We start from the raw sequence: 21,003 nt of genomic DNA, 5'->3' as shown, positions 1-21,003 counted from the left end.
CATGTTAGTGTCCAAGCTCTTCATCTTTTGCCATCTGTTACTCATCTGGACATAATCAGAGCTTATCAAATACAATTAATATACCATATGTACCACACAAGTGATTCTCAACTGGGATGATTGTGTCCTCCAGGGGATATTTGGCAATGTCGGGAGACACTTTTGATTGTCACAACTGGAGAATTAGCAGGGTGCCTGTGGTATCTAGTGGGTAGAGGCCAGGGATGCTGCTATATATCCCACAATGCACAAAACAGCCCCCCAAAACAAAGAATGATCTCCAAAGTATCAGTAGTTCCAGGGTTGAGAAACTCTGGTCTACACCAAGCACCCTGATGTTTAAAATACAGCACAAACTGGTTCTGAAACCTAGTCCACCTAAAACTGAGTTTCTCTGCCGAGTTTATGATTAACTTTTCTATCCAAAACTTTATTCCCTTTCTTGTCGGACACCTGTTCCCCTCAAGATTGAGGAGTATCAAAGAAGAGGGGGCTTAAAACCAAGCAGGACCCTGCAAGGCCCTGCCAGGTACAAAGCCTTTCTGTGTCCGCTCTTTCTTCTTTGTACGAAAAAGGCTTCAGCCTCCTAGACCTTCTCTGAGTTCCGAAGGGTAGATTCAAACTAACTAGGGAAGTGAGGGAATGCAGAAACAAAGGAAAAAGAAGAAACAAACTCAGACTTTTTCATTTACTTTGGCCTCACTGTACATTGGGCACATGAACTTGGGTTCGACAACATTTCTTTGTTCACTAGAATTCCTATAGAGGAAAGAATAGATTATTATCATTTTAAAATCATCTCAACATTTTCTCAGGGGAAGGCTGGATTCTTACAAACTGTAAAACATTAGGTTAACATTCAGCTTGTATGTATTGTGTGTTTTGTATGAGAAACTCCTTTTGATGTTATATTTTCTTTCATGCAAAGACAAAACTGATAAAAAGAAACAAGTCCAAAATGGAGTCATTTGCCTCCACAACAGCAAACCAAGACTTACTTGCACTTTCAGCCTCTCCCAGGAATGTGACCTTTAAGCAGACAATCTGAAATTTCTTGATCAACACTAGTGAGGTCATCTGCATGACACAGACCCCTGCTGTTCCCTTCCCCCAAAATAGTATGGTCTCGCCTGAAACAATCCTTTCTTTTCTTTTGCTAATACCTTCTTGCTCCACCCTCCTTCTGCCTATAAAAACCTTGCGTTTTGTACAACGCTTCACAATACCCTTCTGTTTATGAGATGGAATGCTACCTGAGTCATGAATCATTGAATCGAGCCAATTAGATCTTCAAACTTACTTGGTTTAATTTTGTTTTTTAATAGACTTGTTGGCAGTGGTGGGATCCAAAGCAAACTTATGATGGCATTCGGGGACAACAAGAAACACAGGCGTGGTGCCCCACAAACCCTTTTGAGTTCACTGTTGTTCCGCTGTTTCTGAAGGCCATTGGTAAGTTCCTCTCAATTTGAGCTCCACTCTCTTTGCATTCAAGCTCCCAAACTAACTGGCTTTCCTTTTTGGGGCAGGTCAGCTTGAGCTGGTAGATGATTCTGCCCAGAGCTCAGTCGAGCTAGCAGATAGTTCTGCCCAGAGCCAAGCCCCTAGCCTTTCTGACCACAGTTCCCAAGTTTTTTAATGGAAAACCCCAGCCCTTGATTCAGTTCCCAGATTCCACATTGGGAACTGCTGATCATTTAGTCTGCAATCCCCCCATTTGTTTGGAATCCTTCCCCAGATTCCACATTTGGCACTGTTGGTGGCAGCTGCAGTTCTCCATTTTGTTTGGAATCAGTCCTCAGCCCCCATTGTTTCAGGTTTGCTGGTTCAATCCTTCCCCCATTCAAGGGTCCACAGGAATTGTTGGTCGTGTGCACTAGGCCATCTTTCAGCCAGGACACAGTAACATCTCTTGGTTCCTGCCAATATCTTCATGTATTTGCTTGACTTATTTTTTGTAGATAAAGGCTAACTGCTAATGGGATCCTTTACACCCAAAGAGTTGAAAGTTCAACTCTAAAATAAGCACACCTGCTTATTATTATATGTTTGAGAACTGTGATTCTGGAAGCTGTAGATAGTTACAAAAATGGTAATATCTTGCTAAGCTTGTTCTGTGTCCTAAGAGCTTAGCTTGGTAGCTGAAAGGGTAGGGGCTCCAAAATATGGCCAGCATAGAAATGGGGGTTAAACTCCATTTGCAGCCAGGAACCTACCAACCTGCTGCCAGCCCTCAGGGAGATTACAATGACCATTATGAGGAATGTTCCAAATAGATAAGATCCTTTCTAATGTGACTCAAAAAAGGGCTCCCAAATCAAACTAACAGAATGGAATACCGATTTTGATTTTGATTAGCATGCAGGAGGCTCCAAAACTTTTCAAAATTCCAAACTTGCTTTGTTGAAAGATTCATGGCAAAAGGCTAATGAAAAATTAAAGACACAAAAGGTATTTAAAACAATACCTAGGCCTCCTACATTACCCTCCTAGGGTTCATTATCAAATCACTGGCCCAAAAATTGATGTCTCCATTGCAATCAACTGGGGCACTGGAAGACAGATTGTCCTCAAAAGCCCTATGTGAATTCTTCAACATCAACTCCAATGCACCTGTATGTACTCCTCCTAGAATTGATGAAACTCAGGAATTTTTGGTAAACTGCTACATTATTCCCTTAAGCAGCAAGGGGAAACTAAAATTAATGGGATTGTTTAATACTGCCAGAAATACTGTTTATCCAACCAGAAATCTGATAAGATATTTGAAAGGATTTAATAACTATATGATCAGAAATTTGGCCAAATCAGAAGCTGATATTCAGAGCCTGATAGGAATTTTTTTTTAAATGCTTTCTCTCCTTAGCTAAAATAAAACCATGTACCCAGAAGGAAAGATGCAAATTGGAGAAAAGGTAGTTGTAAGAACAGGTCAGCCTCTTTATCATTTAGGCTGCAATCCTAAAGTTTAAAGTTTACCTGCTGTTTTTTTCTTTGCCAATCCCCCAGACCTCACCTATTCCTCTCAAAATGCTTGAAAAGATCAGGACATTGGAAACAGAATCGTCCTGAGCTTAATCTATGCATTTGTGATACAGATTTTCTACCCCCATCTTCTCCAGCACCTAAGAGCCATTCTTTGAAATGCAAACTTTAAGAAGAAGTTTCCCATCAAAAGAAAAAAAAAAAAAGAAAAAGGGGTATTTTGCAATTGGGCTAATGAAAAATCTTGCAAATCTTCTCCACAGATGTTAGTAACTGTAAGTTATCTGTTTGCATCTGTCTGTATATATATATATATATATATATATACACATATATGTATATATATTAAATTGTGGTGTTTTCCTACCTCGACGGTATTGCCAAAATTAATTTGTAAGAGAGCTCTATTTAGTTGGTTTGAAGGCAAGCACTTGCAAGGATGGGGCATTAACAGAAACTAACCCAAATGCTTTTCTTTTTTTTTTTTAAATAAAGGATTTAAAGAAAATATTTATTTATTTATTTGGCTGTGCTGGGTCTTAGTTGCGGTTTGCAGGACCTTCATTGCTAGGTGCAGGATCTTCGTTGCGGCATGCGGGATCTTTAGCTGTGGCTTGTGGGATCTTAGTTGCAGTGTGTGGGATCTAGTTCCTGGCCAGGGATAGAACCTGGGCCCTCTGCATTAGGAGCGCGGAGTCTTAGCCACTGGACCAGCAGGAAAGTACCCCAGATGCTTTTCAAGTTCAAGTAATCTGGGATAATCTTCAGTAAATAAAGGTAGTTTAAGTTGATAATCTTCAGTAAATAAAGGTAGTTTAAGTTCACTGGTTTAGTTAAGACATATCTTTAAAGTTATCAACACCGAATATAAGGCAGATAACCAACTTTTATTCTACTTGGTCTTACTACTCAAATAAGTCCATGTTATCTCTGTTATGGGATTTGTCAAGAAAAATAACTTAGAACGATGGCTGATTTTTGTCCAATGTCTCATGAAGTTTTGGTGGGTAATCTAAACATAGTTGTTGGGAGTGTTACCCGAAAAACTGGGTTCATTTCTCGGTGGGTGTCGAGCCAAAGACATAACCAAGACAAAGAGCAGGAAAAGGAAGGATTTATTACTTGCAGCAAGTAAGGAGACCCCCAAGGATCTTTCCCAAAGCAGAATCTCCCCGAACACCAAAATTGGGGAAGTTTGAAGCTAAGGGTACATGCATATTCATGAAGGGGCTTGAGCAGAGGAGGATTCAGCATAGAGTTGGGGCAAAGGTCAACAGAGTCCAAGCTTTGTTGATTGAAGTCATGAGGGTCAGAAAAGGTCAACTCCTTATTTCATCCTCCACCTGAGTGGGGGCCTTAGTTTCCACAGAACTCAAAGATATGTATCAGATTGTTATGTATATCCCTTGAGAGGGAATTAGGACTCTGTTTTATCTCTGAACTATTGTTTCTTGACTGTTTTTCCTTTGTTCCTGCATTCCCTTACTTCCCTTAAGATCATTAATTACTGAGACCTGTTCAAGGACAACCATTGTGGCCAGGCTTAGATAACAAAATGCTCAGGCCAGAAATGTTTCTTTTATGTCAAGAAAGCCATGCCTGGTTCTCTTTCTCCAGGGACCCCCTACCATAAGTGCTTACATCTTATCCACTGAAAAAAAAATTGCACAACCTAAAAGTTGAGAATTATGTTTTATTCTGTGGACTTTCTAAGGACTTAAGCCCAGAAGACAGCCTCTCAGTACTGAGAGACTGCTCCAAAGAGGTAAGGGAGCAACCAGGATATATAGGAATTTTTGCAACAAAAACCAGGTAGTTGAAACATCAAAAGATGACTGTTAATTAAGGAAAACCATACATCCCCAGTTAACGAATTTAGCGCTTTTCTATTTATGGGAAGATGCAAGAGTCTGGGCTCTTTGAAATCATTCCTTTGGTATACACCTTAACTATCTAGGGCTAGTATCTTGTTTTTCTCCATCCTGAGTCCTCTGAGGGCACACGGTCCAAGTGGCTGCAGTGGCTGATGGCTGGATGGCCTCAACATTCTTTGTTTACTGATAAGGCAGTAACAAAGTAAACTTTGTTTACTGATACGACATTCTTTGTCCACAACCTGGATCAATATTTCTGGGGAAGTTGAAATTCAGTTATGTAAGATCACTGAACAAGCCATGTGGCTTAAAATGGGGTCCTTCAATGGGGTCTTTCTTTGGTTTGGGTCTTGAGGATGTGGGTAAAAGATGTTGTCCGCCATCTCAGCAAACAAAGGATGTTGCGGCCATCAAGCCATCAGCCACTGCCACCACCCCTGAAGGTGAGCCTGGGGGAACTCAGGATGGAGACCAACAGGATGCCTGCTGCCAAGCCCTCAGCCACTGCAGCCACCCCCAACAGTGTACCCTGAGGGGACTCAGGATGGGAAAGCACAGGATACTGGCCCCAGATAGCTGAGGCGCATAGCAAAGGAAGGATTTCAGTGAGCCCAGACTCTTGCATCTTCCCATACGTAGAAAAGCTCTAAAGTCATTAACTTGGAATGTGTGATTTTCTTTAATTAACAGTCATCTTTTAATGTCCTGACTACCTGGTTTTTGTCGCAAAACTCCCATATCTCCTGGCTCCCCCTTACCTCTTCAGAGCAGTCCGTCAGAGCTATCTAAGAGGCTACCTCTAGGGCTTGAAGTCCTCAGAAAGTCCACCAAATAAAATATAATTCTCAACTTTTAGCTTGTGCATTTTGTTTTTCAGTCAATAGGGACTCCAAAGTGTACTCCTAGGAAATTATCCTGCTTATCGTTATCATAATATTGTCCCTCGCATCGTATCCTCTCAAAAGCTTTAAATGCATGTTCACAGCCACTAACCACCAGGCAAATGATCTCCCTAAGACAGGACTGTCAAAAAGGGAATGAAGAAAATGACAGATTTAAGGATTATGGACCTGGAACCGTGACCTGTGACTGTCACGGGGATTAAACAAAAAGTCATGACCTATGGATACCACACCAAGGATCAGCAAAGCTGTGGGAACTACAGAGCAGTAGCTGAGAGTGGTGCTAATGCCTTAAATTTTTATCACATCTCTCCGTTAGGGTGAGTTTGATCAGAAGGGAATTGTTGAAAAGAAATAACAAGCCCAAAAATGGAATCATTTGCCCCCAGGGATAACAACAAACCAAGACTTACTTGCAGTTTCAACCACTTCCAGGAATGTGACCTTTAAGTAGGCAATCTGAAATTTCTTGATCAACACTAGTGAGGTAGGTAATCTGCATGATAAAGACCCCTGCTGTTCCCTTCCCCCCCAGAAGAAGATGGCCTGGCCTGAAACTATCCTTTCTTTGCTTTTGCCAATGCCTTCTTGCCCCACCTGCCACTACCTATAAAAACCTTCCATTTTGTACAACCCTTCACAATACCCTTCTGTTTACTAGATGGGATGCTGCCAGATTCATGAATCATTGAGCACAGTCAATTAGATATTCAAATTTACTCAGTTGAATTTTGTTTTTTAACAGAACTTAGATGAAGCCTTTCTTCCTGGAACCCCCTCTCTAAAAATATTGTTTTTTATCTAGTCTTTTCGGAGGTGAACCTGAACTTGACTAGCATGGCAAAGGATCCTCCCCAAGGTATGGACTATAGATATGAGTGCCATGTAAATTATATGGCTATAAGAAAGTCACTTATAAAACTCTTGTGCCTCAGTATTTCCCTATCCATAGAATAGGTACCTACTTTACTCTCAGAGATAATGTGAGAACATTTCACTTGAAAAGAAAGTTACCATCCAAGTCTAAGATCTGAAATAAGAGAGAAGGTAAAGAACACCAAGTGCATGTTAACCTTCCTGGTGTTTATGATTTAAATGTCTTTATTTATTTATTTTTAATATTTATTTATTTGGTTGCACTGGGTCTTAGTTGTGGCAAGCGGGCTCCCTAGTTGCGGCTTGCAGGCTCCCTACTTGTGGCATGCGAACTCTTAGTTGTGGCACGCATGTGGGATCTAGTTCCCGGATCAGGAGCACGGAGTCTTAACCACTGTGCCACCAGGGAAGTCCCTAAATGTCTTTTTTTTTTAATTGAGAGTTGGCAACCCTTTTTTATGTCTTTGAAAGTCTGACCTGGAACACAGAAAAGGAAATTTGTTTTCTCTTTGAAGATCTCTAAGGAAGATTGTCCTACAGTCTATCAGGCTGTTGTAACATCTAGCCTATAATTTAGCATGGTAAGACATGATACATTACAATGTAGATTAATATAACTAGTTTGGAAAGCAATTTATAATATTTATCAACTAACCTCAAAAATGTTCATGGCCTTGTTAGTGCAAGTTCATGTGCCCGACACACAGTGAGGCCAAACAAACTGAAACGTCAGAGTTTGGAGCAGAGAAAGGTTTATTGCAGGGCCATACAAGGAGACAGGTGGCTCATGCCCTAAAATGCCCTGAGCTCCTCAAAGAGTTTCAGCAAAGCATTTTTAAAAGCCTGGTGAGGGAATTCCCTGATGGTCCAGAGGTTAGAACTCTGAGCTCTCACTGCTGAGGGCCTGGGTTCGATCCCTGGTCAGGGAACTAAGATCCCACAAGCCGCACTGCGCAGCCAAATAAAGAAAAAAAGCCGGGGGTGGGTGGGTGGGTGGGGGCTTCACAGGGTACGTGATCAGATGGTGCACAGTCCTCTGACTGGCTGATGGTGAGGGAACAGGTGGTGTCACAGGGGTTCACATTATCAGTCCTTAGGCTCCAGGAGGCCTGGGGCGATGTGCTCATGGTCATCAAGTAGTTAACATCTTCCATTTGGTGGGGGGTTTTCACATCTGCAAAACAACTCAGGAAATATGCATCAACTACTATTATCTAGGTACTTCAGAGAGGAGCTAAAGCAGAAGGTATGGGGGAAAGCCTGTGGGAAGGCCCCATAGGGTCCTGCTCGGTTATAGCCTTTCAGGCTATAATTCCTTTTCTGGGAATTTATCCTAAGTACACACTAGGTTTTCTACAAAGAGATGTTCCTAAAAGTGTGATTTACCCCAGTGAATAAATGGAAACTACCTAATTGCCCAACAACCAAAATAGTGGACTGGATAGATTAAATTGATTGATGACTCAGCGTTATATTCCCATAAAGCTATTAAAAATTGTTTTACAGAACACATGTGATAACGTTGGGAGATATTTTCATTAAAAAAGAGAACAGGTACAGCAACATGGATGGACCTAGAGGTTGTCATACTGAGTGAATTAAGTCAGACACAGAAAGACAAATATATGATATTGCTTATATGTGGAATCTTAAAATGGTACAAATGAACTTATTTACAAAACAGAAGTAGAGTCATGGATGTAGAAAACAAACTTATGGTTACCAGGGGATGGGGGGGGAGGGATAAATTGGAAGACTGGGATTGACATATACACACTACTATATATAAAATATATAACTAATAAGAACCTGTTGAATAGCACAGGGAACTCTTCTCAATACACTGTAATGACCCATATGGGAAAAGAATCTAAAAAAGAGTGGATGTATGTGTATGTATAACTGATTCACTTTTGCCGTACCCCTGAAGCTAACACAACATTGTAAATCAGCTATACTCCCATAAAAATTTAAAAACAAACAAACAAAAAACCAAAGCTGTTAAAAAGAGAGAGAGAGAGAGAACAGGATATGAAACTTTGTTCATTGCATGACTATAATAGCATAAGAAAAGAAATTAAGCAAAATCCTATAAAATGGTATAATCAAAGCTGCTTACCCATGGCTAGGACTCTGTGCTTCCACTGCAGGGGGCATGGGTTCAATCCCTGGTCGGGGAAATAAGATTTTGCAGTCTGTGTGGCGCAGCCAAAAAAAAAAAAAAAAAAAAGCAGCTTCTTGCCCAGAAATTCCACTTCTAAGAGATGATCCTAGGGAAATGATGATTGGCTATAATGAAATTAATCACCATGCAAAAAAAGTAGAAACAACTTTAATGGTTTTTTAGTAAAAAATTGGAAACAACTCAAATGTCCAACAACTCAAACATAAAGGACTAGTGAAGTCAACTATGGTATAAATATACAATAGAAAAATGAGCAGCCAATAAAATGATGTAGAAACATGTCTATTGACTTGACAACATGTTCACAATATATTAAGTGAAAAAAATGCAAGTTAAAAAAGTGCATACATTAAAACATCCTTTAAAAGAATAGGAAGAGATAAAAATGTTTATATGCATGAATATAAGTCTGTAAGGATCGTCTCCCCAAAGAAGAAATAACAAGCCCAAAATGGGCTTAAGTGGTGGGATTAGAGGGTGATGTTTTGAAAATTTTGCTTATATGTATTTTTCATATTCCTGTAGTAAATCTGTAATCACAGTGGTTGTACTTCTGGCACCAGCTACTGGAGTCTGTGGCTGACTTGATCTTGTCAGATACAGGCACTGAAGAAAGTGCACAGATGTGTCAGGTGGTGACCAGAAATCACAAGAGAATAGGACATGATCTTTGTGAAATCAAAAAGCAGCAATGCATTTGGGTTTTGTTTTGTTTTGTTTTTTTGATTTTTGAATTTTATTTTATTAATTTTTTATACAGCAAGTTCTTATTAGTTATCCATTTTATACATATTAGTGTATATACGTCAATCCCAATCTCCCAATTCATCACACCACCATCAATGCATTTGTTAATTGTGTATGACAGAAAGAGGATAGAAGAGCGTGCAATACATACGTAGGTGGCAGCCTTTCAAATTTACTCAAGATTACTCAACTAGGTTAAAAATGTAGCTTATTTTTCTAAGTCTGCTCTGATTTACCTGACAAGCTCCCTTCCTCTAGGTAGAAGAAGCAGGGAGGGAGGAATAAGATCAAGTCCAATTTGTTAACCTCAATTCAATCCCATAATTTATAATGCCTTTGTAGGTAAACAGTCTCTACTTGGATGACTCAGTTAAGTGCTCAACGGTAAGAGTTCCGCCCCTCCCTCTGCTCCTCTCAAAGAAGGCATCTGGGTGTGTGAGGGAGGGATGTGGTTTCCTTGACCTCAAAATGGCAAAGGGCAGATGTTAATCCTGCCAGAGAAAAGTAGGATCCAGACCCCGAGCGCCTCTTCCTGTCCTCTGCTTGCCCAGCAACCCAGCTAACATACCTCCTGCCCTAGTACTTCAACCTGGAACAAGGAGATCAGGACAATTGTTCCCTGTGATCTCCCTCCCAGGCTCCTCTCCCCCCTTGTTTTTCCCCTACAAGTGAGTCCAGAAGGATTGGGGGAATGCTTTTCCCCTCTCTTCTTTACAGCCTGGGGTGGGGGGGCCTTCCTTCTATTCTGCACACACAGCCTATGCATTAAAAAGAAAGCTTTGTTATTTAGAAATCCCTTTCTTCAGAAAGCCTGGGTTTTATGTACATTGTCTTACTAAAAAGAGATCAAGAAAATCAGCTTTGAAATTCAAAGCTGATGAATGGCCTCTCTGTTCTGGGCAGCACCTGTCTGTCCTTTCTTTCCTGGGACAATAAGCTTGATGACTCTGTCAGAAGGCTACCAGGGAATAGGATTTAAAGGGGGGAATCAAAATGCATTGGTTTAATTCTTATCAAATGTGTTCCCTAGAGAGGAGAAATTAGATGAACTAAAGTGATGAGATTCATTTTCTTGGATGTCTTGTGAGATCCATCTCTTATCTTCATAGAGACAAAGTGTAATTTTTAAAAAAATTTTTTAAGGTTTTTAAAAAACATAAACGAAACTCTGATGAAAATATGGTGTGAATACTTGTCACAGGTTTTATGCATTAATGGGGGAGCCAGCAGGATGGTAAATCTGGTACAAAAGAGAATTCAGGAGACAGAGATTTATATGTTCAAAAAGGAAAAGAATGCTGAAATAAGTTTGCTAAATTAGAAGCAAAACAGGGCAATAAAACCATAATCTTTGGGGCTATCACTTCTGCACAGAAATCTTTTGCATCTCTACTGGACAAAAATCTACAAGTTAACTGTCTGAGCCTTAATCAAGCCACAGAGCATTCCCATGGAGAACTGAATCCTTGGGTGGGCCTGTTAGATAAAGGCCCTTAAATAAAGCTTCAGTCCCACATTGAAAGGACAAGCAGTCATCCTTTTGCCTTGTTTCCAAATGTTAGGTAATTTTTTCTTAACGTAGTCAAATACTACATACACCCCATCCACCTTAACAGACACGAACCCAGTCTGGTGACAGCTGCTGGAACAAAGAGCCATGAATGAATTTATAAAGAGCCTACAGAAATAAAAGATAGGCATTTAAAGCAAGTCTGGGTTTCTGCTTTAGAGACACAAATGAATAGGTATCTTTAAAAACATAGAATTGTGATGTTGCTCCAAACTTACAGGTTTACAGATATTTTATTACAAATTACCCTTTCTGTTTTTAGATTCATATCTAGATAGATTTAATTAGGCCTAAATGATTCCATTAAAAGCAGATTAATCGGGTTAAATGAAACCATAAGGGCATGTGATAATTTTCAGTCATCTTGCATTATGTAGGTCACCACAGCCCATGAAATGGATGCTAGTCTATTAGGTTACTGAAGTGACAAACATTATTTCATGGATAAGGCATATTCAGAGTTGGCTTAACTTTAAGGAATTTAGCCCAGTTCACATTTAACCCACTCTCCAACTGATAGTAGTTTCCAAAACAGTTTTGATTTTTAAAAAGCTCTTAACAGCTCATTTGTAATACCATCCTCCTTATTCAGATGGTTTTTGAAGTATCCTGTTGGTTAAAGAGAAATAAAAGAAAACGAATATTATAAAAGAACAAAGCCTGCTCTGAGTAGCAGTTTCCCCATGGAATTTCATTTTCTGAGAGTAAGATCATCTGATTAAAAAGCTCAAATTCTCTGAAACTTTCTATTGAAGTCTATGGTATGTAACATGAGCACATTTCCATAGTAAGGTTATTCAGTTGTGGAAAATACAAGAACTCACATAAACATTTTCCTTTAAAAGTTGAAGAAATCTAAGACACCGCATGTTGGTGCAGAAATGAGAAATCTCAAGGTGTTGCTCACTGACTGTTTGGCTGTGTTTTTTTATTTTTGTTTGTTTGTTTTCCTGCAAGGAAGCAAAAACAAGCATTTGAGAAAGAAGTATGACCAAAACTAAGAAATTTAAGTAACTGTCACAGAAACATGGGAACATAGATTCTGCTGGCTAACCCAAACAGATAATCAATCATGTTCCTGACAGTGTGGAATGCAGATTCGCCTGCTGTTTGCAGAGACTTTAGCATTCAGGCTGAGAGCTTTCTTGAATACTGGAGCCTGGAGTGGTTTGAGAAATTCTAAATCAGTGATTCCAAGATCTACAGATTTCTTAGACCAGTAAACTTTCAAAATAATATTGAAAGCTAACATGGTGTTAACTTCTTATTTTGCCAAATAATAATACTGGGGGAAAAAAACCTTACTATTTATCATTGCCATCATTTCATAAAAGATGGGGCTTCACAGACTATTTTTTTTTCACAGACTTTTTATTTTTTAACATCTTTATTGGGGTATAATTGCTTTACAATGGTGTGTTAGTTTCTGCTTTATAACAAAGTGAATCAGTTATACATATACATATGTTCCCATATCTCTTCCCTCTTGCATCTCCCTCCCTCCCACCCTCCCTATCCCACCCCTCCAGGCGGTCACAAAGCACCGAGCCAATATCCCTGTGCCATGCGGCTGCTTCCCACTAGCTATCTACCTTACGTTTGTTAGTGTGTATATGTCCATGACTCTCTCTCGCCCTGTCACAGCTCACCCTTCCCCCTCCCCATATCCTCAAGTCCGTTCTCCAGTAGGTCTGCATCTTTATTTCTTTCACAGACTTTTTTTGAAGCTAGTTCATAATTGGATTTACCAGTGGATTTGGGGTCAAGATATCTTTAGGTAAATTCTTTCTCATACCTTTCATTAGTGACTAAGAGACACATTGAAGTACCTGTCATCCATGAATGATCAAAATGAATCCTACTCAAAATGATCAAAATGAGACAGGTGAATGTGACAGGATTAGACTTTAGCTCCAGATAGGGGCTTGGTTCTTGAGAATTTTTCTTTAGGATCCTCTTGTCTTAAGGAGGATTTTTTCAAAAGGTGAATAGATAGGAGATTTGAACATTGACCAAATTCTGACTGGGACATGTATTCAGCTTTCTTCTGCCTTACCTGACATTCATTCATTCGTTCATCTAAGAAATGGGAAATTTTATTCGAGCCAAATTTGTTTGAGGATTATAACCTAGGAAGAGCATCTCAGAAAGCTCTGAGAACTGTTCTCCCTAACTGACCTTTAAACAAGAATCAAATCAATTCATTGAATGCCTGTTACTAAGAGTGTTGGGCTAAGCTCTGGGGCAAAACTTCTTAAACTTAAGTCTTCATAATTATAGCCTGAGAACCTATCAAAAGAGCAGATATCTAGGTTTTTGTGTCATAGGTTCTGAATGACGTCAGAGATGGCAGCGTTGGAATCTCAGTTTTTAACAAACATAATGTAATTCTGATGCACATAGTCCATGGACCCCCATCTCGAGAAACATTGTTCTAGGAGCTGTAGAGAAGCAACATATCCAGTTTCAGTAATGGCACACTAGCTAATTCAGATCAGCCTTCTTGCTGAACATAATTTATTAAGCATATTTTTTTAAGCATCAGAAAGCTAAGAAAATACTGATAAATTACTGGGATGAGATCCAGAAGAGAATAGAAATTCAGAGGGATGAGGCTGCCTAATTTTAAACTTCTTTCCCTTAGGGTCATGAACTGATTTTGAAGAGACAATTGAGAGGGTGAGCTGTCTTTGTAGCAATCTCATGGGACTAGGGGGACAAAAGTTGGATCAGGACCTGCCAAGGTGGAGATCTGGTAAAACGTTCCCCATCATACACACACACCCCTAGAAGTAAGGGTGAATTGGAAGTGGCTTGCTTACAGAATCTCAAATCTTGAATTAAGGCAAACATGGAAAAAGCAAATGAACATCCTCTCTAGAGGAAGACACATCAACCTGGGTATCAAATTATTTCTACAACTAATTTGTACACAATCAAAGATAACTAAGCCTTAATAGGAGACAGAAAACCATGAGCAAGAACCACTAGGAAAAATAAACAACAAAACAGACACAAAGGGATTACACTGGGTAAATCGAAATGAACATTGACTATGTGGAACAATTATTATAATGTCCTGTGGGGATAGATAGATGGATAGATATTTAAAATGCATGACAATAATACCATAAAGGTTTGGGAGGGGGTTAAGTGGAGGTAAATGTTCTAAATTTCTTACATTTAGAGGAGAGGAAAGATACCAATTAACATTAGATAAGTAAAGGTACATGCTGCAATTCTAGGATAACTACCAAAAGAATAGAAGAGTACATGATTTCTAAACTAAAAGAGATTTTTTGAAATGAATGATAAAAATGATTAATCCAAAAGAAGGCAAGGGAAAAATGAAAAAGGAACACAGAGCAGAAGGGAAAAAAGACGTATGTAATAAGACAGTAGGTTTAAACAAAAATATATCAGTAATTACATTGAATATAAGTGAACTCAACTTTCTTTTTTTTTTTTTTACTTATATCTATTCATTTTCAGATTCCTTTCCAGTATTGGTTATTACAGAGTATTGAGTAGAGTTCCCTGTGCTATACAGCAGGTCCTTGTTGATTATGTATCTTATGTATAGTAATGTGTATATGTTAATCCCAACCCCCTAATTTATCCCTCCCCCCACCTTTCCCCCTTGTTAGTCATAAGTTTGTTTTCTAAGTTTGTGAGTCTGATTCTGTTTTGTAAATAAGTTCATTTGTATCACTTTTTTAGATTCCACATATAAGTGATATCATATGATATTTGTCTTTGTCTGATTTATTCAATTTTCCAGTGAAAAAACAAAGATCGTGAGATGGAAAACAAACAAACAAAACCCAACTATCTGTTGTTTAAAGAGATACATTTAAAACATAAGAGTAGGACTTCCCTGGTGGTCCAGTGGTTAAGAATCCGCCTTCCAATGCAGGGGATGCAGGTTCGATTCCTGGTTGGGGAACTAAGAGAGCCTCTAGTAGAGAGCCCACGTGCTGCAACTACTGAGCCTGCATGCTCTGGAGCCTGTGCACCACAAGGAAGAGCCCGCTATGCCGCAACGAAGATCCCGCGTGCTGCAACTAAGACCTGACACAGCCAAATAAATAAATAAATACATGAGAATTAAAAAAGATAGAAAGAAAAGAAATGACATTTACCCCACAATTGTTAACTAAAAGAAAGCTGATATAGCTATATTAATCTCTCTACATCCCATTTCAGGTATGATCATGGAGAATAATGGACAAAGACAAAGTCCAGGGAGGACCAGGTACAGAGCATTCCTCCCAGAGAGCAGATCCAAGTCCTGACACGAGAACTTCCTTCACTCTGGGGGAGGGAATCTGCACTTCTTGTCCAACATGGTTCATTTTTGCTATGCACCAGTGACTGCTAAGTGCTTTCCTTTCTTCTCTTTTCCAAATGGGAGTTTTCACTGTAGATATCCTGTTTCTGCTTCACATTACATACTGAAAGTTGAGTAGTGGTGGGGGAATAACGTTCTGTTATTATACAGATAGCTGGAGCTAGACTTGATGGAGAGGATTGCCCATTACCCAGAGATATTAGACTTTATTTTGTACTCAGTAAATGGATCGTACTGTGGATTATCTCCCGAGGGGAGGGATGAATGTAGTTTAGTCTTGGAAATAAGGGTGCGCATGGATATTTAGACAGCCAGGGGTTTAGAAATGTCACAGTTTGCTAATTGTTCCTGGTGTCCATTTTCCCTTTCTGCACTTCAGTAAAGGAGCCTCTCTGAGTGTGAGCTTACCACACAACTGCCCAGCAAGATGTTACATTTCCGATCTCCCTCAAAGGTAGGTGTGGTTGTGTGACCAAGTTTGGGCCAATGCAATATGAGCAGAAGCTATGTGTATTACCTCCATAAAGATGAAGCTGCTTGCCATGAATTTTTTTCCCCACCAATTGGGAAATGGCGATGATTGGAACAATCGTTTCAGTGCTAAGAGGGATGCTGAGAGTGGCAGAGCTGCCCACCAGCTTAGGTTCCTGTATGTCATGGAACAGAGCTGCCCTGCAGGCCCTGGACTGGTATATAAGAAAGAAACTCCTATCATATATAAGCTATTGCACTTTGGGGTTCCTTTGCTACAGCAACTTTGCCTGTACTCTAACTAATACAGAGATGTGTTATAGAGTAAGAAAGGTGAGTTGGAAAGGTAGGAGTGAGGAGGAAGCAATTGTTTTAAGCCTTAATAGCAAGCTCAGGGGCTTCCCTGGTGGCGCAGTAGTTGAGAGGCCGCCTGCCGATGCAGGGGACATGGGTTCGTGCCCTGGCCCGGGAAGATCCCACATGCCGCGGAGCGGCTGGGCCCGTGAGCCGTGGCCGCTGAGCCTGCGCGTCCGGAGCCTGTGCTCCGCAACGGGAGAGGCCACAACGGTGAGAGGCCCGCTTACCACACACACAAAAAAAAAAATTGGCAAGCTCAGGCGTCAGGATTGGAGGGGCTTGGAAAGGTCTCTCTCCCTGCAGAAAGACCAGGCAGATGATGGTGCTGCTGGTGGTGATGGGGAAGCTGAAGAAAGGGCTTCAGCTACCTCATGTGATGTTTATAATTCTGTATCTCCAGGTGTACCTTTCCCAAGAATTCCATGCCCATGCTTCCAAGGGCTGGCCAGAATTTCTCTCTGGAGGTCAAACAGCCTCCTCAAACTCAACATTTCAAAGCTAAGCCTTCTTCCCCAGAGAGCCTTTTCTTCCTCTTGTGTTTCCTATTCTAGTTAAGAACTGCACCTTTTGTGGGGGAGGAATAAAGTGGGAGATTGAGATTGACATATACACACTACTATATATAAAATAGATAACTAATAAGGACCTACTGTATAGCACAGGGAACTCTACTCAATACTCTGTAATGACCTATATGGGAGTGGATAAATGTATATGTATAACTGATTCACTTTGCTGTACAACAGCAACTAACACAACATTTTAAATCAACTGTACTCCAATAAAAATTTTTAAAAATACATCCTGTGATAAACCATAATGGAAAAGAATATGAAAAAGAATGTACATATATGTATAACTGAATCACTTTGCTGTACAGCAGAAATTAACACAAAATTGTAAATCAACTATACTTAAATCAAATAAATTTAAAAAAAAAGAACTGCACCTTTCAACATCACCCTTCACATGGTTGTCCTCACTAGAAACTAGGGTTACCCTTGATTCTTTCGTCACCACACCCAGTTTCTCATAAAGATCTGCTACTTCCTTCTTTGCATTCGTTTCTCTGTGCCAGTGCCTTGTTTCGGGTCTCCATGATCTCTTACCTCAAATGTTGCAGTATCCTTTCTAACTGACCGCTGTGATTTCAATTTCTCCCACGCTTCACATTCCTCTCAGGGCTGTTTTCCAAAACATATACCTGGCCATGTCACTTCACCTAATGTTTATATACTTTCTTCCCATTTCTTATAAGGCAAGGAGCCCAGACTCAGTACAAATCTGGTCTCCTTTGGGCTTCCCTGGTGGCGCAGTGGTTGGGAGTCCGCCTGCCGATGCAGGGGACACGGGTTCGTGCCCCGGTCCGGGAAGATCCCACATGCCATGGAGCGGCTGGGCCCGTGAGCCATGGCCGCTGAGCCTGCGTGTCCGGAGCCTGTGCTCCGCAACGGGAGAGGCCACAACAGTGAGAGGCCCGCGTACCGCAAAACAAACAAACAAACAAAATCTGGTTTCCTTTGAACTCCTATCAAACCCCTCAGTGTGCTCTGTGCCCTGAGCACACTGGGCATTAGCAGTGTCCTCTCTGCCTGGAATGTCCTAGTCCTCTCTTCACAGACTCCTACTCAGCCTTTGAAGCCCAGCTTAAATATGACTTATTAGAAAATTTTCCCAGAATTCTCTAGCTTAGTTGCTTAGTTATTCCCACCTCAATATTTGATAAGTGAATGAACTAATTAAAGATAGAATACTAAGAACTAAATCCCAAAGAACACACCCAGCAAAAAGGCAGAAAATGTCAGAAGTATAGAATTTTACTAATTCTATACATATAGTAAAGGGAACTTATAGATTTTATTTTATTTTTTAAATTAATTTTTATTGTAGTATACTTGATTTACAATGTTGTGTTAGTTTCTGATGTACAGCAAAGTGAATCAGTTATACATATATCCACTCTTTTTTTAGATTCTTTTCCCATATGGGTCATTACATTGTATTGAGAAGAGTTCCCTGTGCTATACAGTAGGTTCTTATTAGTTATCTATTTTATATATAGTAGTGTATATATGTCAGTTCCAATCTCCCAATTCATCCCTCCACCCCTCCCCGCCCCCCGCTGAGAACTTATAGATTTTAAAGCTCATCTAAATGCGTTTATAGATGAGGTTCAGAGAAGTTAAATGACTTTCTCAGGATCAGATAGCAGAAGTGGGAGTAAGACGTGTGTTTTCTGGTTCAGTTTCTGGTGCTGTTTTCCTACATTTTGCCGTGAAAATCCTAGAGAATAATTTTAATAGAAGGGTTTGTCTGGAAGGTTAAGTTTAAAAGTTTCAGCCTGCAGATGTTTCGGCCTGAGGTTGTACTTCAAGTCATATATGGAATGATCAAAATATCACTGTAACCTTGTCACAGAGATGATTATCTAAGTTGTGAGTCACTTTCCAAGAGGAACAGGTAGAGATATTGGGTATGTACCAATGTGCACGTTGAAAGCCAGAGAGCATTCAGTCCAGGGGCTCTACATGTTTTTTTGATCCAGGGGCCCTTTCAATCTGCCTTCTCAGAATAATGTTTCTGAATGCATAAAACTTCATACATAGGAATACAAAGGAAGCCAACTACATTGAAAATGTGATTATCAAAGTATTAAATATTATAAATGTGTGATAGATGTACTTCTTCATTTAATCTATTAAATAACAAGATCTAGCAGCAGTCTAATAACTACCCATGATTTTGAAGTGGCAATGAGTGTAAATGATATTTCAAGGCATCTGGGACAACTGTCATGTGATAGGAAAATATTTGTGATTTCCATTGGTGACAAGTCACAGGTCCTTCTAACACAACTGTGCTTTGATACTTATATTCGCAGTTGAAGGAAACATTTAACTTTTGTTAGAGATCACTGAAAGTGAAGAGGAAATGTTTTTTTCTTTGAAGTGCACTGATCTACTAAACCCCAGGTTGAGAATGCCTAGGTTAATACACTCTCTTCATTTTAAAGGTGAGGAATCTTTTATGTGAAATATGTATGATGAGTTCAAATAAAATTAATTAAAAAAAAACATTGATGGAGTCTATGCAGTTGGCCTCTCTCTACTCAGCACATATCCCTCAGGGAGCTTGGGCTTTTAAAAGCAGACTTGGAAAAGGGAGGTTGCTTTTAAACCATCTCTGCCTTCTGCTGGGTGTTCCTGTGATCTTAGTTCCCTGACCAGGGCCCTCAGCAGTGAAAGCGCAGAGTCCTAACCACTGGACCGCCAGGGAATTCCCTAATTTGACTTTTAAAATAATAGGCATTCTGGAGTAAGGCTCTAAAATATTTTTAAACCTAATAATTAACTAAATATGGCAAAAATTTTACTGAATTCATGTCTCTACCATTGATTTATGGTGCCTCCTTTATCATGTATTAGATTATCAAATGTATTGTACTAGTGTCTACTTTTTTTTTTAATAAATGTATTTATTTTATTTTACTTATTTTTGACTGCGTTGGGTCTTCGTTGCTGAGCGCCGGCTTTCTCTAGTTGCGGTGAGCAGGGGCTACTCTTCGTTGCGGTGTGCGGGTTTCTCATTGCGGTGGCTTCTCTTGTTGCGGAGCACGGGCTTTAGGCGCACGGGCTTCAGTAGTTGTGGCTCGCGGGCTCTAGAGTGCAGGTTCAGTAATTGTGGCGCACGGGCTTAGTTGCTCCGTGGCATGTGGGATCTTCCCGGACCAGGGATCGAACCCGTGTCCCCTGCACTGGCAGGCGGATTCTTAACCACTGCGCCACCAGGGAAGCCCTCAATGACTTGTTTTTATAGCAAAAAACAGAAAAACAAAAAAACCCAGAAAATTCCAAGATAACATGTTGTTTTCAGTTATCATGTCTGTTTAGTCTCCTTTAATCTGGAAGATTTCGTGAGTCTTCTCTTTATTTCGTAACACTGACATTTTTAAAAGAGTGCAGGTCAGTTGTTTTGTAGATTGTCCCTCACTTGCAGTTTGTCTGCTGTTCCTCATGATTAGATTCAGATCATGCATTTGGGGCAAGAATCCCGCAGAAGTGATGCTGAGTTCTTCTCAGGGCATCCTACCAAGAGGCACTTCCTGTCAATTAGACCTGTTACTGAGAATGTTAATTTTGATTGTTGGGTTAAGCTAGCATCTGCCAGTAACTATAAAGTTACTGCTTTCCTCTTTGTAGTTAACAAATTTCTTCTGGAGAGATGCTTTGAGACTGTAACTATCCTGTTACTACTTCAAATTTCACCTACTGGTTTTAGCACACATTGATGATTCTTGTCTGAAGCGACTATTATTACGATAGTGGCCAGATGGTGATTTTTATATTGATATTTCCATCATTCCTTCTACATTTATTATTTGGCTTTCTACTGTAAGAAAAATCTTTCTCTTCTTATTTATTTACTTGTTTGTTCATTCAGTTAAGTGTGGACTCATGGATTCTTACTTTATTCAATAAATTATAACGCTTAATGTTATTATTTACTTTTATGCTCAAATTTTTCCGGAGTTAGCCAGAAGGAGTTCTTCAAGCTGGCTTCTGTGAACTTTTAACATGCCTCCATCATTTCTTGAGCTCTTCTTTATTTTTTAGCACAAGGTGATCTAGGTTCAGTTTGTATTTTCCTTGCTCCACTCATTTCTCCAAGGATCCCTGGTTCCTTTT

The 21,003-nt window shown here is 39.9% G+C and overlaps 1 protein-coding gene across 5 annotated transcripts in view; it reads left to right on the top strand.

Moving 5' to 3' along the window:
* The window catches only part of MBTPS2 (membrane bound transcription factor peptidase, site 2), a 67,437-nt gene extending 51,506 nt beyond the window's left edge, over positions 1 to 15,931 (top strand). For 2 of the 5 annotated variants that reach the window (XR_016391393.1, XR_016391392.1), the window contains 3 exons: positions 1,326 to 1,452; positions 15,346 to 15,394; positions 15,870 to 15,931. Coding sequence is in view for 1 of the 5 variants with exons in the window: in XM_089904685.1 (XP_089760811.1) it covers positions 1,326 to 1,443 (118 nt within the window). In the remaining 4 variants the exon portion in view is untranslated. Of the gene's footprint in view, positions 1 to 1,325; positions 7,611 to 15,345; positions 15,395 to 15,869 lie in introns of those variants that run through there. The other 3 variants (XR_016391395.1, XR_016391394.1, XM_089904685.1) reach the window with 2 other exon arrangements.
* Positions 15,932 to 21,003: the final 5,072 nt, after the last annotated feature.

Source organism: Delphinapterus leucas, chromosome X, assembly GCF_059928025.1.
Source record: "Delphinapterus leucas isolate spDelLeu-1000000601 "Yukka" chromosome X, BTC_Dleu_Yukka2, whole genome shotgun sequence".
NCBI lineage: Eukaryota > Metazoa > Chordata > Mammalia > Artiodactyla > Monodontidae > Delphinapterus > Delphinapterus leucas.
Note: the sequence above shows the minus strand (reverse complement) of the source record. Positions and strands in the feature narration are given on the sequence as shown.